The sequence below is a fragment of the Molossus molossus genome, unplaced genomic scaffold, assembly GCF_014108415.1.
Source record: "Molossus molossus isolate mMolMol1 unplaced genomic scaffold, mMolMol1.p scaffold_m16_p_19, whole genome shotgun sequence".
NCBI lineage: Eukaryota > Metazoa > Chordata > Mammalia > Chiroptera > Molossidae > Molossus > Molossus molossus.
In genome coordinates this window covers 224,133-250,171 of record NW_023425354.1, presented here as the reverse complement: position 1 = coordinate 250,171, position 26,039 = coordinate 224,133, and the positions used below count along the sequence as shown (strand labels likewise).

The following is a 26,039-nucleotide window of genomic DNA, read 5'->3' as shown; positions in this document are numbered from 1 at the left end:
TCTCAGATCTGCTGCTCTGCAGCCTGCCTTTGGGGTGGTGTAGCCCTGTTCTGTGTTAGGCGGGCCGGCACTAGGACACTCGAGTCCTCTTCCGGAGGGTGAGCACTCTGGCCGTGTCGCTCAGCTTCGTCTTCTTAGCTCCCTGCTGGGACTTCCCTGTATCCCGTGGGCTTGTCCTCTTCTGCCCTTTGGGTCTAAGGTCACTCTGAGGCTCCTGGCTCATTGTGGCACTGAGAGCGGGTGTGTCTTGTTGGCAGGCGGACTCCTGGGCCAAGGGCTCCCCGTCGCCCACCCGGACTGTGCCTGGGCTGTAGGCTGCCAGTTGGCAGAGGGCCACAGCCGCCGTCTGCTTCTGCTCGTCACTGCTGTCCACTGCCCGTGCATCCTGGGCCTTCCCAGTGGGGGTGGTCACTGGAACCTCATCAGAGCCCAGGCCGTTTTGGTTTGTCTCAGTGTGTCCTGGCTCATCCCTGGAACCTTCCCGTTCAGCCTTCTGAGCAGCAGCAGCAGCAGCAGCAGCAGCAGCAGATTTTGCCTCTCGCGGTGGGCTGTGGAAGGAAGGCCTGGGAGTCAGGGCATTGCAAGGGTCCTTCACTGAGAGGTTAAGAGGCACGTCCTGCAGGAAGTCTTTGTACACTGGGTCATGAGCAGCTGCTGGTTTGCTCTCCGGTTTCTTGGAGAGGTTCAGTGGGACTATCCTCGAGCCATCCTCTTGGCTGGGGGGCATGGCCTCAGTGGCGTGAGAGGTGCTTCCTGTCTGCGCTGGAGCATCAATGTCCATGACTTTGAGGCTGGAAGAGGCAAAGAGAAGAGAAAGCTTAGTAGGGACGTTGTTTAGAAAAGCTGCTATGTGAAGCTTTTTGAGCGAGTCTAAGCTTGTTAACTGAGCGCAACCAGAGACATGACTTTAGAGATTTTGAAAATGAAATAGTCTTACCTTTTTGGAGAGTCATCTCTGTTTTCCGGAGCCTGGGAATAGGGGCCCTCGGGGCTTTTCTTGATGGGCTTGAAGGCCGTGAGGCTCTGTTCGGGTTGCTGGTGCCTTCCCAGGGCATTCGTGGCAGGCTTGTCGGAGAGGTCGCCCAACCCAGCACATGGCTGGCTTGTCTGTGTGAAGTTGGTAGGACTTGGCCTTCCCGGGGAGCCAGTGGCCGCACTGCCTGCACGTGGGCTCATCTTGGTCCCTTCCGTGTCCCTCTGCTTGTCTCTGGAAGGGTCTTCAGCCTCGGGAGTCGGACTCTTTTTCTCAAACTCTGTGTGTTTTTTGTGGGAGTTGGAAGGGTTTAACTTGGATGGACTCAAGGCTGGGTAGACTAGACTGGCTTCTTCCAGGAGGTGCGAGCTTTGATCTTGTGAAATACCAGCAATGGGTGGGAGTCTGAGACCATAGGAGGAAAATGCAGACTCTGGCCTATAAAATCCATAAGGAATTGGCAGATTGGGGTGGTACTGCTGGAAAAACCTGTGGTGGTCATATGTCGAGGGAGATGGGTACAAGTGCTTGGGCACCGGCCCCGGGTGAGGCAGGAAGTGTCTTTGGTCCTGGGTCCCATAGATAGACAGCAGGGGGGTGTCACACTCGGGTGAGCTCCCAGCTAGGCGGTAGGATGAGTAGATGGTGGCCAGTCCGTGCTCCGTGTAAAAATGGGGTGAGTACTCAGGGATTGTGGGGTGCACATAAGGGGAAAGGGCACCAAACCCCTTTGTAGATGGGATTTTGTGTGGGAATTCGGGTGGGAGGAAAGGCGAACCAGCTTTCCATGGGTAGGCAGGGGCGTGGAACGCAGACTTGGTATGGAAAGTGGTGGCCTTGGCTGTGGGGCTGGGCAGTGCCAGTGCCTCGGGCGCCTCAGCGTGTTCCGGCCCTTTGAGTCTGTGCTCTCCCACAGGGACAAAGGCTGACGGCCGCACGACACCTTCTAACGCAGGCGGGGTGCCCGTGGTGGCTTCTGGGCCTGGACCCCGGTGCTCTGCTTCTTTGTGGAGAGCAGGCTTCTGTCCAGGGCCCTTGTGGGGCCCACGCACCTGCAGTTCTAGATTTTCCTTGGCATCATCCTTGGCGAGGCTGAGTGGAAGCTTGGCATCCAAATGGGGAAGCCTGTTTGTGACGGACTTGGAGGAGGTGGGCTTTGTGGTAGGGTCCTGCTGATGGGTTTGCTTAGGGTCCAGAGAGTTGGACTTGGGGCACTTGGGGATGCGATCTTGCTCTGATACCAAAGTGATGGAGTTTTTGCAGAGCCCGTACTTCATATGGTTGAAGAGGTGTGACTTCTCATTGCAGGTGAAGGGGCACTGGAAGCACTTGTACTTGAAGGGCTTTCCTGGAGGCCGGGGAATGTAATGCGGTTTTTTTGGTTTCCGCTCCTTGAGGAGACTCATGTTCCTCTTGAGGGTTCAGGCTCCGGTCTCCCCAGTGGTCCGCTCACGGTGGGCTCCTGCTGAATTCGCACGTGGTGGTTTTAAAGGAGCGTCTCCCTTTCTCCTGCTTTCCTTCCCACTGCTCTTAATCTGAAGCCAGCTCCTCGTGCTGCGGGTCTGACGAGGAAAGTCTCGCTCATCTGGGGACTGGGAGCTGCAAAGGAGTAGCAGAGCCTTAGTGACAGGGCACTGGCTTACGTAACAGGGTTGCCAGGGAGCCCCTGGGGGTGAAGTGAAGGCACCTGGAGATACAGGAGATGCAACCACCCCTGGGTGCATGTGGGGTAGGGGAGCTGACCCTGCTCAGAACCATGCTTTCTGTTTTCTCAAGTGCCACCTGAATTGCCTTGGGCCCAAGAGGAGTGTAGTGTGTGGAATTTGGTGTCAATTCTGAGTATGCCTGTCATTTTTTGAGTTTTGGCAACCCTTTTCCTGTGACCTGAGGCCTCAGATGCCAGGAAAGTTGTGGGCGGAGGGGATGAGTGACTGTTGGGGTCCTGTCCATCTGTGTCCACAGAGTTTCTGGCCCTTAGGTCAGGGAACATGTCATTGTACCCTCCAGGAAACACTCTGACAGGGCTGCCCTGTGTCATCACGCTGCATTCTGTGCGCAGGTATCAAACATACACTTAGAGATGTGATCCCACCCTAATGCTCCTGACATCACAGAGGAAAGGGCAGCTGTTCTGTCTTAAGGACAGATGGATGTGGGCTCCCCCAGCTCACATGGCTTGAGGTGCTGTCATGGTGAGCCTGTGGCGACCTGACGGCTGGTTCTGCTCACTGTGCGTCTCTGCTGCCCACCTGGTGAGCAGTGTGTAGTAGTTCATGTAGCGCTCTGGTTCCTGCCAGGTCAGCAAACACAGATGCTTGTGGGTGGCCGGGGGCGTGGCCAGCAGGTGCCTGTCTTCCTTTCCTGGCCTTACCTCTAAACGGCAGAACCAGAGCTTTGCAGCCCTTATGGTCAAGGGGAAAGCTGAATGAGTGGTGCCTGTTTTAGAGATGGTTGGAAGCCATCCCAGCCTTTAACCTTTAGGAAGTGAGCCCTGGGCCATCCAGACCTCACAGGGCTGTCTCTCCCCCAGGGTCCTGGATCCCAGCAGGGCTGCCGGTGTGTCTGGCCTTCAGGTTACTTTCCCCAAGGGTCCTTCCCCTACCCCCGGGCTTAACAGCAGGTCTCAGCCCTGGTTTCCTTTAGAGGCTGCTCTGCACACCCGGGCCTCTCACCTGCCTCCTGCCAAACAGACATGGGATCTGGGAGGACCAGCCCTGGGGTGACTGTGTCTAGGAGAACTGCGTGGGTGGGGGAGGCTGCCCTGGGGTGTGAGGAATCAAGGCTAAGCACTTGATTTGCATAAAAATGGGAAGAGGAAAAAGTCTTTACCTTCCACATATTTTCAAGCATTTCAGAATAAAGTTCAAGGAAAGTGTTTTAACAGAACTTTTCAGTTGCAGTTTTGCTTTAAGGCCAGAGCCAGTGTGGTTCAGGTTTCATGTACAAAGCGCCGGCTTCCCCACACGGTGGGAAGACATTCCTCAGGAAAGCAGCCTTTGTGTGGGAAACTCAAGAGACTTGCTTTCACAGCACAAGGGTTACCGTAGCTGCGTCCTGCTTGGGTCCCACACGTGGAGATGAGGTAATGGGCCCTTGCAGAAGGAGGGGTGAAAGTGGGAGGGTGGGGCGTTCCATTTTCACTTGGACACCTTAAATTCTAAGAAAGCTGTCTGATTTTATTCTCAGCAAACTGGTTTCTCTGCTCATTGATTCATATTTCTTAAAAATACAAAGAACCACTCTCCCACCAACAAACTGCCTCTGTGGAGCTATTTTATCACCCAGGTCTTTCAAAGACATGTTTGTTTGCTGAGGCGCTTTGGGAGGAAAGAGGCTTTGCTGATGCCTAAGCCTTCTGAGAGCTGCTGCAGAGCAGGGGACTGAGGTGTGCATGCGGCATAAGGAAGGGGATTTCTGGCTGCCCCACAGATGGGGAGAGGGGGTCCCTGGGCCCTCCCCCTTGGGCATTCCTCGCAGGGCTCTGCCCTCTCCAGGTCACCCCTCCTCTTCTCCCAACGCGTGCGGCCGCAGGAGCTGCCAGGCCATGTCAAAGCCGAGCAAATTACACTCATAATCATAGCTTTGCGTCTTTCTAATTTCCCCGCTTATTATAGCAAAAACGTGAAGTGATTCTTTACGAGTTCAGTCCATACCTTGCGGGGCAGATACGCTCTGGGTGATAAAAGCACAATTTCCTCGCCGCCCGTCATCAAGTGACTCCAGCCAGCGCCGGGCCAGCCAGATAAGTCAGCGGGGCCTGTGGTGGCACGTCTCATTATGCTCCCTGGTTCTGGAGGCGTGAGAACCTCTGCAAGTCAGCTTCCCAGGGTTGTATAGGATGTGTTATGGCAGAGATCTGAACACTGGTGATTTCATCACTAGCTGCAGCAGTACCATCCCAATGATGACAGTTGCAAAACGTTTATCAGGTGGGAGCCCAGAGTCCCAGCGATACCGAGAGCGGACTCAGATCCACCCCCTCCATATGACAGCACACGGGCTTAACTGAGCAGCCAGTTCCATCCGGATTTAAGAAAATGATGTCAGGCATAGAAGCAGTCTTATTTAACAGTGTGGATGCTTTTGGGCAAAAATGTAAATAAAGCCATGTCGGTTAAGGTTTCTCAAAGGTTAATAGGAGGCAAATTATGTAAGTTATCATAGTATTACCCAAAAGAATACTTGGGGAAATGATTGTTTTATGTTGATATGTACTTGTTTTACTCAGTTGTTGCGTCCAGAGTTTTTGTTGGTTGGTGCACAAGGACAGGCTTCAGGGGCTGTGGGGGGAGGGTACTCCAGGGTCCCGTTGGAAGGACAGCCAGCCCTGGACTCGCAGGTGCGGCAGAGGCATTAACTCTGGGTAAACTGACCTCTCAGGGTTGCACAATCGCTGATTAAAACAAGGAGCACAGAGGCTTCAGGTGCCGTGGAGATGGGCATAGTTCACTTGGCTATGAAGTGCAGTAATGTCAGAGAAACAAGTGGGGTACGATTGAGGCTTTTGTAGGCTTTCGAGGGGGTTCGGGGGGCAGCCTGTAGAAGATGTACATCTGTGAGGTCTCCTGTCCAGTGAGGTTTACAGGATGACAGAACCACAACTAAAACTGCTGGTGTCAGGTGTTCCAGAAAAGGCCATTGTTGCCACAACAGTACAGTCCAGCGCTTTAACTGTTTGTGGGAAGTGGATGTGCGTTCGGAGGAAGATTTCTCTAGGGTTGGGACAGGTGTTTTGCTGTCCTTTTTATGGGACACATGTTTCTTAGCTACTGCTTCTCTGGAGAATTGCATAGTGAGGTGCTAGTGAAGCAGGACCCTGTGACTTGGCTTTCAGTGTCAGCATGTTTGCAAATTCAGGTGTTTGCCTGTTCCTGAAAGGTTTATGTGACAGTGTTTCTGCCCTCCCACTTGGCTGTTTCTGCCTGCCTTGGAGGAGAGCTGGTAGGTAACTCTCTGCTCTCGAATGCACCTTCTCTGTGGCATTGAGAACCTTGACACACCCGGCCACCTCCGTCTCAATCATTCCACGCTAAGCAGCTGGTACCCACAGTGTCCACACTGAGGACAGGAGACTGTGGGATTCAGTGACTTGAAGACATACACAGAGGTTTCCCTGCTTCATTTAAAACTGTCCTTTTTGTGACTTTTCAAGCATTTTAAACATCTGCTTGTGCTAAGCTGATTGGCTTTTTTGCCTGTGGGAAAAGGCAGGAGCAGGGCGTCTGGCTTCTGCGCTTTCCCCCTGCTGCCCGCTCACCCCACGCATCCCCCACGCATCCGGCAGAGCTGCCCACATGTGGTTCCAGTTGGCCACAGGGCTCTCCCACTCGCCACTGTGCCGTCTTTTGATGGCTTCCTAAGTATGAACAGTTAACGTAGCTGCCAGCTGTCGGGGTAATAGTGAGTGGCTGGCAAGTTTAAAAAGGTTCTAAGGAGTTTGGACTCTGAAACATAGATGAGAGAATAAGATTTTTTTTTTTTTGAACTTTGCTAGGACACAATAGAGGTAATTATAGCTTAACTTCACGGGACATTGCTGTGCCGGGCTGGGCAGCTATGCCCGTCATGCACAGAACCTGTCCGCTGAAATCATGCCGCAAGATCCTTTCTGCATGTCCAGCTGTCTGGCAGAGGGCCTCGTCAGGTGGGACGTTCTGAAGGGCATGCTATAATTACGATATTGTGAGGTGGCGTTATTGCATAACTCAGGGACACGCCATTGTCGCCTACCCACTGGGGTGTCGCAAGAACAAGATTTGTGAGTTTTACTCCAATTGAGCTTTTCCAGTGATTAGCCACCACTCCCTCCCAGACTTTTGGTTCTTTACAATGCAGGGTAACCTTCAGGACAACCGTGACCTAGGGAGAAAGGCAGCTCAGAGCAGGGTTTGGAAGAATGGGTCCAGAGAACAGCCGGGGTCTCCTCCTAGTTTCAGTTGGAGGTCCCATGTCACAGACAGCTCCACACACAGAACGCACAACCTTAACTTTCGGCGGCGGTCGCCAGAGCCAAGGAGCCCGATGTGCCTGCCGTGTTGATCCTCCCAGAAACAAAACCAGACCAGTTTAAAGCATGGGAAGGATTTTCTTCATGCAAAATAGAAATTAGGATAGCAAATGTAGACAGATTTTACTAAATGAGGTCTGCCTCAGCTCAAACTTGGCCAGTAATTTTTCAGTAATTGTTCTTATATATAGGTTTATGAAGAACTTTGTAAAGAGAAAAAACCTACCTTTTGTATATAGAGGGATCCTCTTTGGTTAATTTTTTTTAACCTTATATTAAAACATTGCTTATTTTAAACTTTTAAAGGAATTACAAATTAAAATCAGCAATTATATAATCACATATATACATGATCTTTTATGTTGAAACTTATAGTTTATTTTTAAGGTGAGGAACAGATAAGCAATAATATAAGCTTGAGTTTTGTTTTAAACCTTATCGTTTTTATGGTAGAAATGAGGACTTAATTTCCAAGTAAGCTTGTTAATAGGCTGAGAATAAAGTGTAACCTTGTTAGAAGTTTTGGAATCATGGTCTGCTGTGAGCGGTGCACCTGCTGGGTCCTGAGTAATCCTCAGCAGAGCAGAGCAGGGCAGCAAGGGATTCACCGAGCCAGATAGTGTAAGTTCTAGTTGAGAGGAGTTTTGAAAGAAAAGGTGAATTTGAGAAGAAATGGTAGGTACTTACCGGAGGCAGGGGGTGCAGGGAGGAGGCGGCCTCAGAAGTGGACAGTGCAGGCAGCAGGAGGTGGCCTCGGAGCGGCCAGTGCCCAGGAGCAGGACTGTCTCAGCCGGCTGCTCTCTGAGACTGAGAGGCCGCCCCAGTGGGAGGGGTTTAAGTGGTGGAGTCGAGCCCTCAGGGCCTGGAGATGCACCTGATATTCCTCCTGCCTGCAGCTACGATTCATGTGTTTGCTCCCACGTGTTTGCACCCACCGAGCTGCCTCAGAGCAGCGTCACCCATGGGCCAAACCGAGCACCGCTCTGTGCCTCCCGGAAACTCCCTGCTTCAGCTCCTGAGTACCATGTTGGTGCCGGCCAGGCATCAGGGCCACAGGGGTTCAGATGTGTTCATGCTTAGAGTAGAGGGGAGTAGGGTGTAGGTCAGACTCCAATAAATATGTGGTGTTGTAATAAAGACAGCACGTGAAACCTTCCTGTAGCAGCTCAAGCTGCAGTAGGGAGCAGCAGGTAAACACCAGCATTTAGTCTGAAATGTGTCTCCCCGATGCAGGCTGGCACTCTGGTGTCCTTGCCCTGGTCTGAAAGAGATATTATCTGTGGCCTTTTGCCCTTTACTCTGTGCCTGACAGTCTTTGTCCTTCATCCTCCTCGAGAGAGAGCCTGGAGGGAGGGAGACGGCCTCAGCACTCCCCTCACGCAGGGACCTGCCAGCGCACGCTGGGGCCAGCAACCTGGAGGGACCTGCTCACTGCGGGGGCGGGACTGTGGCTGCTGCGTGGGAATTGGCTCTGCACACCCTCTACCCTTTTCTTTCTTTAAAAACAAGACCGTTTTTGAGCCTTTTTATCCCCCTACCCACTCAGACCGCTTGCTCTTTTAACCGCGCCTGTGCCCCACTGTCATCTGGCCTGGAGCAGAGGCCGTGAGCTGGGCAGGTCCCCCGCCACCTGTGGCGCTCCTGGCAGAGGATCCGGCTTCCCAGGCCACATGCTGGGTCTTTTTTGTTTGTTTGTTTCGTTAAAAATTTTAGGCTTAAGATTTTATGTGTCTTTATTGTTGTGTTGAATTCTTTAAAAATGTCTTTAGTTACTTTTGTCCATATTAGACATTCATGTAATTTAAAGAGTAAACTATCAATCTGAAACTCTTGTCACAAAATGCAGCAGGTCACTGCTGTCCCTCTTGACTACTGCTGGGGAACAAGCCACCCTACAGCTTGGTGACTTACCTGCCGTTTCATCACGTCTCCTGTTGATGTGGGTTGGAGTCTGGTCAGGCCTCCGCCCTGCGAGTCCTATGCTCTGTGGGTTGAGGGCGCTGCTGGTGGTGAGCTGCAGGTGTGCTGATCTGGGGTCGGGGGGGGGGGGGGGGGGGGGGGGCGCCCAGGATGGCTTCATTCACCTGCCTGGTGCCCTGGAGTGGGCAGCTGGGCCCGCCCTCCCCATTTAGTCTCACTTCAGAGACCTCTCCAGGAGGGTGCACAGTCTTACTTGGCTCAGGACTCTGGGAGAGCCAAGTCCGAGCTTCAGTCCTTGGAAAGGCTGGGCCATGCTTCACGTGCTGCCCAGGTGCAGCATCAGATCTTGGCTGTGACGTGGCACCTCTCACTCTCTCTCACTCTCGTGGTGAGGGGGCCTGAAAGCCCATCCAGCTCTCTCCTTTCAGGGTGAGGCCTGCAAGGGATCTGCTTGACCCTCTGCTTCCTGTCCCTCATCTCTGTCACTGCCCCTTGTTTCCTCCCCATTCGGTGCTGTTGGCAGCACTGTCCTCACACCCGTGCTCAGTGGCCAGGCTGCTTGACTCAAGTCTGGGGTCCGTCGTTAGCTCCTGTGTGACTCAGGGTGGTTACCTGATGGCTGCAGCTGTCCTGTCTGCAGGGAGGCATGCTGGACTGTCCACTCGTGGGCTTCCTTCAGGGCCTGTGCTGGTGCAGTGGGCATGGCATGTGGCACAGTAGACACCTTTATAGGAAACGATCGTTCACACTCTGATCTCACAAGGAAAAAAGATAGTTCTTGTTTTAATTGTTTGCTTTCCTTTTGGGGCACTACCTCCAGAGGAAAGGAGAAAGGAAAAGAAAACTCTACAGATAGTTCAGAGGCAAAATTTAACGTTCTCTAAGTTTGATTGTAGTTGGAAGATATGAGCCTGAAGCAGCTGCCAAGACGACATTGGTTTAGTCCTCCAGGCTGACACGCTTTGTTAGGTCCTTTACCCATGGCCCAACCCCCAGGGGTGGTTCCTGGGGCTGAGGCTGTAGCTCAGGCCTCCCTGAGACATGAGCTATGCCCTCAGGGGTCTTGGGAGATGTGATGGGGCTCAGGCCAGTGGGGCAGGACACAGGCCGGATGCTGCTCCCCCAGGAGCACATGGTGGTGAGACTGTGGGGTCTCTTCCGGCAGACTTGAGGCTCCCAGAGGGCAGGGCAGCTTCAGTGTTTCTCATTGTTCACTGAGCCCTTGCTGAGAGGACAGAGCAGAGGCCGGGCCCCAGCTCCATGCTCTGGTGGTGTCTCCTGCAGGAGCTGTCTCTGCCGCCTGTACCTAATCCAGCTGGGCTCTTCGCTCTAGTGCTCTGCGCCCATCTTTGTGTGTTCTTCAGTGAGGCTGTTTCTCAAGGTTTCCTGACTGACTGTGTGCAGGTTCCCACGGCCCTGGGGGCCTCTGTGCTGTTGCAGTGGGCCCTGTGCATGCTCAGTGCCACTCTGCCTTCCCAGTCAGTGTCCTCTCTGTGGGACTCCATTGTTTCTACATTCCCCCGGGCACTGGGCTCTGCTAGGTGTCTAGGTGTCTTTCTGTGGACTGAGGGCAAGGCTCTGTCCTGGAGGGTCAGCGACTTTGCTGGTATTCTTGGGAGCCTTGCGAACCCTGGACCCCTGTCCGGCCTTGCCCTCCTACCCTCAGAGGCTACCAGCTGGGCCTGGACCCCCTCTTCCTGGACCAGTAACACAGGAGCTGGTCCACCTGGCCCGGCTATGTGTACTGGGAAGCTGGGGCTGGCACCGAGCTTGTGTCTCAGGCAGTGCACTTGGTCTCTCACTTCAGAAAAGTCCACAGATTGTCAGTGGATTGTTACTTATCAAACTATCGAGCAATAGAGAGAAACGGAAGCAGTATTAGCTCAGCCTCTGGATGAGGTCAGCGGAGGTGTACAAATGTGTTTGGACACTTACTTCCCTTGGGGGGATTAAGGGAAGGGTTTTCTTTGTAACTTGAAGTCTGAGATGTGTAACACACCAATTACATTTTCATTTGCTTATCATTCTAATGCCAGGATTTCACTTTTTGTGAAATTGGAGCTGCTTTATTTTGGGGGTGGGAAGAGAGCTGCTGCCCCACTTCTAGGCCTCTTGGTGGGCCATGTGCTCACCTGGGAGCCATCCTCCTCCTGTCCTTGTAGGGGGAAGTGGCAGGTTCAGGGTGTGTGGCCTGCGGGCAGTTCTGTGCCTGGCACACGGCTCTGAGCTCCTCCCTCCAGCACCTGCCCCCAAGGAGCATGCGGAGCAAGGGGCAGGGGAAATGGATTCCTCACGGTCTGAGGCACTGGGCCTGGGGGACACACAGGATCCTCAGAGCAGGTGCGAGTTTCTGACTGGGTCCCTGACCCTCTCTGCCCTCCCAGAGTGATTGGGCTGAGGCTTCTGCATCTCAAGTGAAACTTGAAACCAAGCTATGTCTTCAGTTGGGAAAGTGATTCAGGGTTGGAACAAGAGCCAAATTTTGAGGGTTCCCAGTTTCTCTGCCCTCCCCTCCGGTCTCCACCCCGTGGTGAGGTGTCCCTGCTCAGCTCTGCCCCCTCAGGCTCCATGCATTTTCCAGGAGCAGGCCCCGTGGTTGTCCTCTTGTCCCTGACTGTTCAAAGGTGCCCTTTACACGTCGACTGCTGGGCACATTCACAACTGGAACAGAAGTTTCTTAGTTCCTTTGAACAAGGACAACTACAAAAAGTTAACAGACCCCCGCCCCCCATGTTACAAATAACATTAGTAAAAAACATAACAATAAAAGATAGCTGTGCAAAGACAAAAGACAAGTGAGGGGCGGGGTTTACCGCAGACATTTATTTCTCACAGTCTGGAAGCTGTAAGTCTGAAGTCAGGTGCTGGCAGGGTTGGTGTCTCCTGAGACCTGTCCCCTTGGCTCACAGATGGCCACCTTCTCCCTGTGTCCTCAGGTTTCACCCCTTGGTCTGTATGTCTGTTCTAATCTCCTCTTTTAAGGACCAGAGTGGATTAGGGCCACCCAGATGACCTCATCCTACCTTAATTATCTCTTTAAAGCCCAGTTTCTAAACACAGTCACATTGTGAGGTCCTGGAGGTCAGGCCTGCCACACGAGTTTGGGGGACACTACTCAGCCCCTAGCACGTGGGAAGACCACACCCTGTGCGCCCACGTGTCAGTTGGTGGGCACTGGCAGTGTTTCCGCCTCCTGGCTGTTGTGGACAGTGCTGCTGGGAGCAGTCGTGTGCAGGTTGTGTTTGCATTTCTCTCAGGCACAGACCTGGGGGTGGAACACGCCCCAAAGATTGAAGAAGTGAACACATGTCCAGAGCTCAGACTGGTGTTTGGTGTGGAGTGATCCTGCCGAGACACGGGTGGTCATGGTTATGTCGATGCTGGTATTGTCACGCGTGCATTAGCCTGATGTGAGCGTAGCTCCCCCAGCAGTCTCCTGGTTAACACTTTCTTGGGATGTCTCTTCTTAGCTTTCTTCTCATCTTTTCTACATTCTTACATTTTAGACATTTCAGAATAAAAACCCACTCCTTGATTTATTTTTGTTTGTTTGTTTAAGAATAGTACATTGGCCCTGGCCAGTTTGGCTGAGCGGTTAGAGTGTCGGCCTGTGGTCCAGAGAGACCCGAGTTCGGTTCCTGTTAAGGGCACGTACCTCGGTTGCAGTGTGTCCCCGGCCCTGGTTGGGTCATGCAGGTGGCAACCACTCCATGTGTTCCTTTCACATCGATGTTTCTCTCTCTCTATTCCTCCCACTCTATCTGAACAAAAAAATGGAAAAATGTCCTTGGGTGAGGATTAAAAAAAGAAAAGAATAGTACAATGGCCCTGGCCAGTTTTGTTCAGCGGTTAGAGCCCTGGCCCATGGACCGGAGAGTCCCGGGTTTGGTTCCTGCTAGGGGCACGTGCCTTGGTTGCGGTTTGTCCCTGGCCCTGGTTGGGGTTGTGTGGGTGGCAACCACTCGATATGTCTCTCTCACGTCAATTTTCTCTCTCTCCCTCGCGCTCTATCTGAAAATTAATGGAAAAATGTCCTCGGGTGAGGATAAAAAAAAAAAATAGTACACTGATAATCAGAGAGAGGGAAAGGGAGAAAGAAACGTTGATCCATCAGCGGCCTCCTTCACGACCCCTACTGGGGTTCGAGCCAGCAACCCGGGCATGTGCCCTGACCAGGAATCTCACCAGTAACCTCCTGGTGCATGGGATGATGTCTGGCCAACTAAGCCCCACCAGCCAAGGCTCTCCACTTGTTGATTTTTTTTTTTCAATCCTCACCCGAGAATATTTTTCTGTATATCTTTAGATGGAGTGGGAGGGAGGTAGTAACATCAATGTGAGAGGGACACATCAACGGGTTGCCTCCTGTACAATCTTGACCAGGACCAGAGACCAAACTGCAACCTAGGTACATGCTCTTGATGGGAATCGAACCCATGACTCATTGGTTTGCAGGCTGATGCTCTAACTGTTGAGCCAAACCTGCCAGGGCTCCACTCATTGATTTTTTTTTTTTATCCTCACCCAAGGACATTTTTCCATTTTTTGTTCAGATAGAGCAGGAGGGGGCAGGGAGGGGGGGGGGAGAGAGAGAGAAAGAGAAAGAGAGAGAAACATCGATGTGAAAGGGGCACATTGAGTGGCTGCTATCCACACAACCCAACCAGGGCCGGGGACAAACTGCAACCAAGGTACATGCCCTTAGCGGGAACCAAACCCAGTCTCTCTGGACCGCAGGCCAACGCTCCAACCGCTGAGACAAACCGGCCAGGGCTCCACTCATTGATTTTTAACTGGCTAGTTTAGTCTGTTAACATTTATTCTCTGTACTGACATTGAGATTTGGGTCTACTGAATTTTGCGTTGCTTTTCCTATACTTAAAAAAAAAAAATTGTATATTTCTTGCTTTTTGAAAATTGTGGTTTCTGTCGTGTTCGCCTCCATATCTATCTCCTTTATTATCTTAGAAACTATTGTTTCTCTTCTTTAACGACAGTCTTTAGGTTTGTATCATGAATGTTTAACTTCCCGACCCTGATCACTCACGACTCTCCTGATGTACTTGCAGTTGCCGAGTTTTCCGTTGTTTTTTTGTTAAACATCAGACGTTGTTAAGGTAGTGCTTGTTTAAATGTATCTGCATGTGTGCAGAGTTTCTTTGTCACTCTTCCTTTTCTCATCTCAGATTGGCCTTTGGAGTGGTTTTACTTTATTTTTTAAAATATATATGTATATTTTTTCCTTTATTGATTTTAGAGAGTGAGGAAGGGAGTGGGAGATAGAAACATCAATGAGAGCCCTGGCCAGTTTGGCTCAGCGGTTAGAGCGTCAGCCCGGTTGGGGTTGTGTGGGTGGCACTGTGTCTCTCCCACATCGATGCTTCTCTCTCTCTCTTCCCCCCTCTCTCCCTCCTGCTCTGTCTGAAGATAAATGCAAAAACTGTCCTTGGGTGAGGATTTAAAAAAGAAAAAGAAAGAGAGAATGATCAATGAGAAAGAACATTGATTGGACTTTTTATGACTGAATAATATTCCATTGTATGGATAGACCACTTTCCCATTCACCAGTTGATGGACAGTGGGATTGTTTCCACATTTTGGCCACTGAAGAGAGCTGCTATGAATATTCAGCTTTTTGCTAGAACACTTGCTTTCTTCTCTTCTGAGCCTGTGTCTTGGAGTGAAACTGCTGGGTCACAAGGTGACTGTGGTGCACTGGAGCTGCAGCACTGTCTCCACCTGGCCGTGCTGTCTGACGTCCCCCGCAGTGCAGACGGTACGCGGGTTGAGGTCTCCGCATCTCCACCGACTCCTGGGGGTGTCTCATGTGGCTCTGATGGCTAGTGATGTTGAACATGTTTCCACGGGTTTGTCGGCCTTTTGTACATGCCTTTGGAGAAATATCTGTTCAGATCATTTGCCCAGTTTAGAATTGGGTTGTTTGTCTTTTGTTGTTGAGTTGTATGTCCTGGATTCTAGATCTTTATCAGATAAATGATTGGCACATATTTTCTCCCATTCTGAGGGTAGATTTTTATTCTCTTGATAGTATCTTTGTATTGTCATTTCTAGTAATTCTTCTTTAGTTCTTTTTTTATGTGTCTTTTTTTATTTTTGGGGGTAGGAGTGTGTTTACACACATGCATTAGACCGGCTTTCAAAGGGCATCTGGTTCTTTACTTTTAGTTAATTTGACACTCCTCAGTTAGAATTAGGTTCTTTAGGAAAGAATTCATAGTTGAATGAAAAAGCATAAAGCATGTCAAAGTGTTATGTGTTTGGAAGTTATACTGGACATATATGTATGGAATCCACCTGTGTCGGATGGTTTTACCTGTTATTTGAAGAGGTGAAATTCATAGTTTGGGTCAAAACTAAGGTTGCGACACTTGTGAACATAGTGATCTAGTTGTGTGTATTAGTTTTGTGTAGTGTGCCCAGAAAGGAATGTTTGTCCACATAATTTATTCTATTATTTTAGACACTTTGATAATACTTATGCTATTTCAATATAAAATTTTTTTATGAACCTGTTTTAAAAAATAATTTTATTTTATTGATTTGAGAGAGAGAGGAAGGGAGGGAGAGAGAGAGAGAGACATGATGAGAGAGAACATCTACTGTCTGCCTCCTGCACGCCCCCATTGGGGATCGGGCCCACAACCTGGGCATGTGCCCTGACTGGGAATTTAACTGGTGACCTCCTGGTGTGTGGGTTGACGCTCAACCACTGAGCCACACTGGCCAGGCTATTTTATGACTCTTTTAATGAGAAATCTTGCTCCCTGGAAGAAACCCTTTACCCACTAAGTTCAGTTCCATATTTTCCCAGTTTTGTTGTCTGTCTGACTAGCAACCTACCCACTGGGGCGTGGAATACAGTGCAGGTTGGCTGATTTTACTGGGGCGTCTTCCGCAGCGGGGAACCTATTGTACTTGAATTTCAGGTTTGCCTGTGAAGGGCATGAGTATTTCTCCTGCTGACTCTGCCCTGGGCACAGTCCTGTTGGTCAGTGTGCCATGTGGATGCAGGCACGGTTTGTTGGATTTTTATGTGCCCGGGGTGAGATGGCCGTGGTTTTTTGGTACCTGTTTTCATGCTTCTGTCCTTTCTGGAGGGAAGCTGCCCAGCATGGCTGTGCTGTGTGTGGAGGCTGCTCCCGCAGCAGTCTTCTGGGCTGGGTGGGCAGCCCCTGTGCAGGTGTGTCCCGCCTTGGCCTCCATGGGACCTGCGGGAAGGTCCCCTCACATCCTGTGAGAGCCATGAGTGACAGAGGTTGCCTAGTGAGCACCGGCTCCCCAGCTTTCTGGGTTGAGCCTGTGGTAGGTCCTGAGAAGTGACCCCAACATCATGCCATGTGAGAAGACACAGAGTTTTGATTTCTTGCATAGCAGGCGAGACTTATTTCAGGCCAGGAAAGCGTTCTGATTTGGGTGCTGTGGAGACCAAGATAAGCCCTAAAGTGGGTCCAAGCGACCGGTGTGATGAGAGCCACAGAAACCAGGGGCTGCAGGGCTGCAGGGCTGATTTGGGGACTGCAGTGGGTGAAGTGGGGGTGAGTGCTTCGGGGGCGGGAGGGTTGCTTGCTATTTTCTGGACGGATGAATGGGTGGAGGGAGGAGGAGGAGGCCAAGCCCTGCCTTCTCCCAGTGGGACCCCTGCTAGGCACAGCCAAGCCTGAGGGAGAGGCCACAGGGTAGGGGGTGGCCAGTGTTGCTGTGACAGACTTTGTGGTCAGAAGACAGCTGTCCACACTCACCTGCCCTAGCTGTCCATGGTCCATCTCTCCAGACAGCAGGAGAGATTCATGAGCAGGTGTTGATAACTTGGCTAAACACCATGGCAGGCTTGTCATTACCAAAAGCTAGTGGCCTGTCACCTTACACTTGTGCTCTCCACTGCTGACCCTCTGGCCTTGGGCAGTTTTCTCTCGGGCTCTGTGCATTCTGTAGCTCAGGGCCACAGACCCTGTGCTTGGTGAGGTGGGGTCTTGAACAGCACTGCCCTCCAGGCGCGTCAGCTTATAAACTGTGTGGACTCTTGGGGCCAGTGGAGGTCTGGGCACTGTGGCTGGGAATCCAAGGCCATGAGTCAGTGGTAGAACTGGTCCCTGACTTCCTGGTTAAGCCTTTAATTCTCCTGAACGCTTGTTTTTGCTTCTTTCAAGTTGTTGTACTTGGGCCACTCTGTCATCAGTGGTGGGTGGTTCATCCACCAGAGGCCTGGTGCTGAGCAGAGCAGGGCGGAGTGCCCCCTTGCCACACTCCATCCCTTCCCTTGGCCTTTGGCAAGGGACAGGGTGACAGCCGCTGGTCTGCATGCAGTCTGCTGGGAGACAGAGAGCATGTGCGAGAGCACCTTTGTTATTTTCATTGAAAAGGACGGTCCTTGAGGGAAGGGCCCCTCACGTCCAATCACAGGAGCATTTGACTTGCCAAGAACGAATACTTAGAACTAACAGATGAGGGCTCGAGCCAGGCAGCCTTGCTGGGAAGCTATCACCCCAACGTGACAGCTGAGAGCCAGGAGGTGCTGCCCACTTTGAGGGGATTGGGAAGGGCTGGAAAAGTTGTCAGCTGCTGTGGGGCCTCTGTGGGCACCGGCTCTATCCCTTGCAGTGTAAGGTCACCTCCTACGACCTTTGTCTTTTTGTTGGGTCGCTGGACTCTGGGCCCTGGGCCCTGACATTTAGAGTGGGTGTGTCCTTGAACATGGGCACCTGGAGGAGGGGTCGGTGACACTGTGGGTTGGGTGAAATCTCACGAGGATCATCCTGTGAGTTTTCATGTGACAGTTTTTCTGGGTGGGCACCATTGGCATTGTCTTGATTGGATTTAATGAACCCTGGCCCGTGTCGGGGTAGAGGGGCTGTTTGGTGGCATCGCTCCAGGCTCTGTGGTGCTTCATCACCGCTGCTGACAAGGTGACAGCTGCTTAGGCACAGCCTGACTCAGCGAAGAGCGCGCTTAGCCCCTGTGGGCGCTGTGTCCCAGTGGCCCATTGGGCCCAGCGGCGGCCGTTCGCTTTTTCCTGCCGAAAACCTGGTTGCAAGGGCAGCTGCCCTTCCTCCTGGCAGGAGACTTATAAGAAGTGGAATGTCCTGATCTTAGAGACAGTGTCTGGAAGTTGGGTTTTCGATATTGAGAACACTGGAAAGGAAGCGTGAGGATTGCTTTTAGGCAGACAGCACTTCACGTCTGAGGCAGCAGGGGTTGTGCAGCCAGGTCTGAGGCTGCCCCCAGGAAGCAGCAGGAGGCCATCGAATGCAGCCCCTCCGGAAGGGGAGGTGGGGGATCCGTGCCTGACAGAGGTGCTGAGTCACATGCAGTGAGTGACGGCCTGTGAAAGAACTGGAAGATTGTCAGGTTCAAGCCCAGAAACCTCTTCATTGTGCATGGCTTTCACAGTTCTCCATCCTGGACATTCTTTTCCCCCCCTTTTTCTTCAGGTAGAGCGGGAGGGAGGGGGGGCAAGAGAGAGAGAGAGAAGCATTGATGTGAGAGAGACACATCGAGTGGTTGCCACCCACATGACCTCAACCGGGGCAGGAACAAACTGCAACCAAGGTACGTGCCCTTAGTAGGAATTGAACCCGGGCCTCTCTGGTCTGCGGGCCGACGCTCTAACCACTGAGCCTAACGGGCCAGGGCTCATGCTCTTTTGTTTTTTGTTTTTTGTTGTTGTTGTTTTTTTAATCCTCACCCGAGGACATTCTTCAATATTTTGTTCAGATAGAGTAGTAGGGTGAGAGAGAGAGAGAGAGAAACATCGACGTGAAGGGGACGCATGGAGTGGTTGCCACCCACACGACCCAACCAGGCCGGGGACAAACTGCAACTGAGGTACGTGACCTTAGCGGGAACTGAACCCGGGTCTCTCCGGACCAGAGGCTGACGCTCTAACCGCTGAGCCAAGCCGGCCAGAGCTCATGCTCTTTTGAATAGTTCTATAAACAACTACAGGGACCTGAGCGCTCTGTGGAGACATTCAGCCTTAGAGAGAAGGCCACAGATGGGCACTGAGGAGAGGTGGGAGTAGGCCCTGGTGGGGTGCCTGTGAGGGCTGCTCTGTCCCCCATACGGGGTCTTAGCAGCCCCCTGGGACTGCTTGTTGGTTGCACTCAGACTGGACCCAGAGTGACATTTGTGACTCAAACATGGTATGCACGTGTCTGGTTTGTGTTTAGGTGTGTAGATGTGTGGAGCACACAGTATACGTGCTGTGTTTAGGTGTGGAGACGTGTGTTTAGGTGTGGAGACGTGTGAAGTACACGGTATACGTGCTGTGTTTAGGTGTGGAGACGTGTGGAGCACACGGTATATGTGCTGTGTTTAGGTGTGGAGATGTGTGAAGTACACGGTATATGTGCTGTGTTTAGGTATGGAGACGTGTGGAGCACACGGTATACGTGCTGTGTTTAGGTGTGGAGACGTGTGGAGCACACAGTATACGTGCTGTGTTTAGGTGTGGAGATGTGTGAAGTACACGGTATATGTGCTGTGTTTAGGTGTGGAGACGTGTGGAGCACATAGAGCCGTGATGAGAACAAACAGCTGCTCCATGGTCACATTTACTTTTTGAGATATTTCAAAGGAGAAATCTCATTCCTGATTTTTGTTTATTTTATTTTTAATAATCTGAGAGCAGGTTTCACACACATATATTATACATAAATATGTATTTGTTTATTTATTTTACTCTGTGTGGTTCCTTTTTGAGTTTTGATCTTCTGCAGAATGTGGTGCCAATGGGGGATGTATCCCATTCACCCCACAGCCTGCTGAGGGGGTGGGCGGCCTGTGATCCAGGCTGCTCACAGTGGCCCGACCCTCCAGATCTCCGGATACTGCAGGGCTTTGAATGGTGCAGATGAGATGGGGTGGGAGCCTGGCATGTCATTCCCATTCAAGCCTCAGAGGGCCAGTAGGAAGTGGCCGTGAAGGAGGATGGGGAAGACACTCGTGAGGGACAGCCTGGCACGGAGGGAGCACATAGCCTATGCTCTGGGACCCTGGCAGCTCAGGTTTAACACCTTATGTCCCCTCCTGAGCATCATGGCCACAGCGGCTGCTTATTGCCAACTGAAGGGTGGCCGAGAGGTGTCTGAGACAAAACTGCGCCAGCTGTCCTGTGTAGGGCGAGGGTGGCCACAAGGGCGGCCTTGCTGGCGGGACTAGACAGGCAGGAAGCAGCAGCTGCACGCTCTGGAAGTTGATGGCTCTGAAGTGAGGAGTTGCTTTAGCTCCTGCTGCCCTCACCGATTGGTCACTTGCTCCCTTGATTCCATGGTGAATCGCCTTGTACGCAAACCAGCGCCAGCACCATTTCTTCAGGGACAAGTGCCAGCAGCTGGTTCAGGGTCAGCATGTAGACATTCTGCCGACAGCCCTGTGGATGGGACACAAGGTCATAGCCACTGCCTGCTACATTGACGCGTGTTCGGGGATACTTGTTGAAAATAGGGTGTTGCCCTGGTCTATTTTATTTTTTCTACAATTTTTTTCCCCTTTATTGAGTATGGAGAGGGAGGGAGAGAGAAACATCTATGAGAGAGAACATTGGCCGCCTCCTTCTTGCCACCCATTGGGAATCAGGCCCACAACCTGGGCATGTGTCCTGACTGGGAATCGAACCGGCAACCTCTTGGTGCATGGGTTGACACTCAAACACTGAGCCACACCGGCTGGACCACTCACCCTCATTTTCGACATCCGTGTGTTTTCAACTCGATCCATCTCAAACATTTAGGTGTACTGGTCTCATCTATCGGGGTGCTCATTGTTTTCATGGATGTGAGCTCTTTGCGTGTGACTGCCCACACTGTCTTCCTGCACTTACCTTGTTTGTGTGTTCAGTCAGAGGAGCTGTCTTCAGTGTGTTGGTCTCCTGAAGAGTGACATGCTGTGACAGTGTCACCTGTCATCACGTCCTCTGGATTTCATCCACTCTAGGAATGTGTCCCTGTCCTTAACAGACAGATCTGCTGTTTTCTTTTTCTTGTTTTTTGAATCCTCACCCGAGGATATGTTTTATTGGTTTTTTGAGAAAGAGAAAGAGAGGGGGAGGAGAGAAAAACAATGATTTTTTGCCTCCCGTACACGCTCTGACCGGGAATTGAACCCAAAACATTTTGTTGTATTGGACAACGCTCCAATCATCTGAACCACCCAGCCAGGGCCAAACAGGCTTTTTTCTTCTAGCCATTTTATAGTCTCATTTTAAAAACATTTTAGGCCCGGCCGAAATGGCTCAGTGGTTGAGCGTCAACCCATGGAGATCACCGGCTCAATTCCCGGTCGGGGCACATACCCAGGTTGAGATTGCATGCAGGAGGCAGCCAACCGATGTTCTCTCTCATCGATGTTTCTATCTCTCCCTCTCCCTTTCCTTCTCTCTAAAATCAATAAATAAAAACTTTAAAAACAAATGAAAACATTTTAGGACCTTTGATTCTTTGGGTTTCTTGGTGACCTGTGTTCATGGGCGAGTCCTGAGTGTGTGTCCTGTGTGTCTCTGGGTACATACTGGTGGAGTGCAGACGGCGTGGGCAGGTGATGAGCTGGCTGTGGCGCTGGCAGTGTCACAGTTTTGTCCAAAGCCCTGTTTCACTGCCCTGTCAGAACTTTTGTGATTTGGCCTGATTGATTTTCTTACTGTTTTTTCAGCTTCCTGACTACTTGTGCTCGCACCCTTGCACCCCTCCCTGCACCTGCCCTTCCATCGTCATCTGTGCAGAACGGGCACATTGGCCTCTCGGCCAGAAGGTGCTGTGTTGTCTCAAGCAGTACATCTCCTTTTCTTCAAGAGTTTCTAGATATTTCTTCTTAAGCTTAGGTTTTTCAAGTATTATTTTGTTATTGCAGTGGGGCATTTCTGTTATATTTCCTACACAGACACCGTGGTAGTGTTGGCAAAGCCACTAACGGCTGTTCATTGACCCGGTGTCCTGGGACCTCCCTGAGCCCATTGCAGCATTGCCACCCACCTGCCATGTACCCGCCCCCCCTTGCACCAGCTCCTTGTTCTGTCTCGTAGGTTTCCATTCGGCACTGTCACAAAGACGGATTGTGTGGGATGCCTCATTTTGAGATGGGCTTTTTCAGTCAGCACGATCTCCTTGAGAGTCCTCCAGGTTGTCGTGTGGGTCACTAGCCTGCTCCTGTCATTGCTGGGCAGTGTCCAGTGTAGGAATGTGCTAGTGTGTTTAAATGTTAACCCCTGAAGGACATCTGCACAGTTTTGGGTACTTGGCCGTTGTGAATAAAGCTGCTGTGAGCATGTGTGTGGAAATGAGTCTCCATTCTCCATTGCTCTGGGCCAGATGCTGAAGACGGGGCTGCCACGCCACAGACCGCGTTCACTTTAACAGGACAGGCAGGAGGCACTCGGAGTTGAGACACAATATTTTGTTTTAATGTTTTCAGACAAGTTATTTTGAAAGATTCACTCTGAAAACATCATCCTCACATTCATGAGGGATAATTCTGTAGGCAGTTGGATGGTTTGGGGACAGACACTCCTCCTCTGGCAGGTGGTGTCCTGGAGGCACCTGGTGTCCCAGATCTTTTATTATGTGTCACAGAGATTTAACCGAGTCTCCGGCTGTTTGAAACAGCAAGTGGATCTGTGTTATTTCACTGACTTATTTCCTTGTCATCGAACCCGGGGCAAGCTGTTGAATCATCCAGAAGGCAAGCCTAGCTCCTCCTGTGGTTCAGGCTCAGTTGGGGCTCTGGCTCTGGGGGTTGGAGAGCTGGGCAGGTGGTGTGGCAGGAGCGACCCTCCACACCAAGGGGTTAGGCCATGGTCACACAGGAGAGCACTGCTGCTTGTTCTTTGCTTCAGCCGTGCTCTGTGTTAATTTCAGAAAGTCCTGCCCCAGGTGGGATCACGGCTCCTCCTGAAGCAGGGACTTCTTTCTCTCCAGTGAGGCGCAGCTCGCGTGGCTGCTGTGCGTCATGGTGATGGCAGTGCCTACCGAGCCTGCATTGTGGGGCGCACCCAGTGGGAGCTCCCGCGTTCTTCAGGGCACCTGTGAGGGAGCTTCTGGCCCGGCCCCTTGGCTGACGAGTCTTGGCTCAGCCATGGTCTGGTGGGCAGTGGTGGGCAGGTCTCCTGGCCTAGCCTGGCTGTGAGACCTACCTGCACAGACAGGTGAGGCACCAGTCAAGGCCCGCTCCAGTAGCACAGGGTGATGGACACGGGCTTGGCCAGAGCAGCCCAGGGTCAGTGGGCTGGGGTCCTGCACCCTCCAAGGGCGAGCTCATAGTTTGCACCCTGCATGTAGAGGGCCATTGGGACAGTTTCTCAGAAGCGTCCTATGGGAACTGAAAACCAAAATGTCTATGGAATCAGATATTCTCTCCGTCATTTCCTCTTGTCCCCCAGCAGTTTCAATACTGTCTTTTTTCTGAGCAAGTTGGACTGCATTTTTGAGGAAGATATGGTTATTTGTACTGGTGGCTGAAATAGAAGTTCTGTGGTGATGGCCACACCTGCTTCCCAGAACCTGGGGCTTTCCTGGGCTCAGTCTGGGCAGTCTGGCTTGTGGGTCTGAGTCCTGAGGTTTCCAGGGGGACACGAGCTCCACGCACCCTGGGAGATGTTGTCCTAGTGCATCCTGGGAGAATCACCCTGTGCAGTCTGGGAGACACGCCCAGTACAGGGAATGCCTTGAGTGATGGGTTTGTTTTCTAAATTAGTATAATTTATGACTTATCAAGACATAACTTTGTGCTGGCTATGTGATGATGTTTTATGGGCAGGTTATTTATACATTTGCCAAGAGCCTGGGTTCCTCCTGTCCCTTGGGGTGCACACTCTGTAAGCCATGCAGTGGGACTTCGGGACTCTGAGGGTTAGCTCGGTTCTCTCACCTGGAGGCTGCTGTGCCCTTAGGCGGCTGGTAGACAAATGACATGCTGTCTGGAGAGGAGGGTATTTAAATTATATTGCTAGACTCTGGGTTGCCAAAAGGAAGCCCTCTGGGGAATTTTATATATTTGACATGCATTAGCAGTGTGTAATTGGAACCTGAGAAAGGTTTTTGTTCAAAGCTGTTGAGGAGTTTCCTTATCTTAAACCTGTTGAATCTGGAAAGGGTTGATTTTGAATTGTTTTCTCTGATAATGAGTTTTTATAAAAATTAAGGGCTAAGACTGTTTTTACTCCATATATTACCTTCTCTCATCCAAGGCATGGCCACTGAGAGGTCTGCCTCTTGTCCTCTGGGTCCCTGGATGTCAGAGCTGGTAGCCCAGGGTATTCTTTTACATAGAAGAGTCTGGAGAAGGCCTGAGGGGTCAGCTGGCAGCTGTGGGCGCTGGAACGGGGGTAGCAGAAGCAGGCCTGATCCCATCCTCTCTCTCTTTCTCTCTCTCTCTCTCTCTCTCTCTCTCTCTCTCTCTCAGACACACACACACACACACACTCTCTCTCTCTCTCACCCACACCCGCACATGTGCACACACACACACAAACCAGGTCACAGCTCTTAGTACTTCTTGGGATTAATTGGAGCTGATAGGCTCATTTTTAATTTTCTTGTCAAAGAATTTTATCATTTTGCTTTCTCTCCTTCTCAGCTGTTTACTTTCTGCAAATCAAATTCTTTTCCAGTGACCCAACCCACAAGGAGAGCGTTCCGTTCCCACTGCCACTCTCTCGGTGACTGCGGCTGCTGTCAGACCCGGCCAGCAGCATAGCCCTTCCTCCCTGCACTTGACTGTCAGTTACCGATGTTGCAGGTGGTACGGAGGGGCCATCAGAGTTTTCTGAGCAGGAAGATGACAGGATCGAGATGGTGAAGGCTGTCCTGAGGGTGGAAAGTAGATAGGTGGGACTCTGCCAGGTGGGTGGGTGGGGCTGCCAATGAGGCCCTAAGGCCAGGTGAGCTTGGGTCTTGATTCCTCTGACTCAGCTCCTCAGGAGGACAGAGAAGTCTGGCACCTTCATGTTGTTGGTGGGCCAGACAGCTGCCCGAGGACATGGCCCAGGGACAGTCACGGGGTCACCTGGCCACACAGAAAGCACAGCTTGCATCCCCACTGGTCTGTCTCATGTCAGGTGCCAGCATATGGCTTCCAATCTTCTCACAACTGACTTTTTTTTTTCACAACTTGAGACTGAGAAGTGGGCCAGATAGACATGTGGTTGGACTTACTAGGCTGTCGATTTTCCCCCAAATAAATGCCAGTCAAACCAAGCGAAGGCCTCTGTGTATTGAAGCAGTTGCCTGTTAGTGGAACACAAGTCAGCAATTCGTGTCCTTTCCTCATTACTGATCGACCTTCCCAGCCAACAAATGACCTGTTAGGAAACGATCTCACTTTGACTTGGGATCAGGCCCTTGGGCTCCCCAACTAGGGGTCAGGCTCTGGGGGTGTGCCGGCAGTGGCTTGCCAGTAGCCCAGTGACCTTGGGGTGGTGAGCAGGTGAAGGGTGGGGACTGTGTCCACATGAAAGTGGGCTTTTCCCAGGTGGCACCCAGCATTTCTAAGTGTAGAGTTGGGTGGGATGTCTGTGTGAAGTAAACACCGTGTTGCTGACCGCTGTCATTCATAGTTGTCTATGTGAAATTGATTTTGTCTGGTGGATGATAAATTGGGACTCAGCAGTCAGCATCCAGATTTCCCTCTGGCTATAGAATTGTTGAACGTTCTCACCCAGAACTGCCTGGGCGCTGGGTCAGTGACAGTTGAGGGAATCTGGTGTGGCAGTGACACCACAGTTCTGTTCTGCTTTCCTCGTGAAGGTGCCACAGTCCATAAGTTTTGACACTCGTCGGGCCATGGAGGGCTCTCCTATTAGCACAGAAAGTATGAGCAACACTAGAAAACTAGGAGTCATTTCAGGTAAACTAGAATTTTTCCAGGTAAAACAATTTTAAGCATTGCAGATCTGGTATAGTTTAGATAGAGACAGTCATTTAAAAATTACTAATTGGATGTAACTACTTTATCAACAGCAGCCATGGCAGTGCCCTCTTATCTGGCATTCACGCTGTCTTAATTGTAAGCCTTGTTTTTGGAAGGTAAACCATAGACATTCACAAGGAACCATGGCTCTTCTTTCAGAAAGTAGAGCAGTGTGTCTGTGTGTGCCTGATGGAGGCAGACCTTCGCCCGCTTCAGTGGCTC

General features: G+C 51.4%; 2 protein-coding genes across 6 annotated transcripts in view; one reads left to right on the top strand and one right to left on the bottom strand.

Moving 5' to 3' along the window:
* Positions 1–26,039, top strand: part of TBCD (tubulin folding cofactor D) — a 150,051-nt gene that overhangs the window by 59,656 nt on the left and 64,356 nt on the right. The gene's annotated exons all lie outside the window — the stretch shown is intronic.
* ZNF750 (zinc finger protein 750) lies at positions 71–2,379 on the bottom strand. Its single transcript, XM_036269984.1, has 2 exons — positions 938–2,379; positions 71–791 (listed from the first exon to the last, which is right to left on the bottom strand). The coding sequence occupies exons 1-2, from the start codon at positions 2,377–2,379 to the stop codon at positions 71–73; spliced, it is 2,163 nt and encodes a 720-aa protein (XP_036125877.1).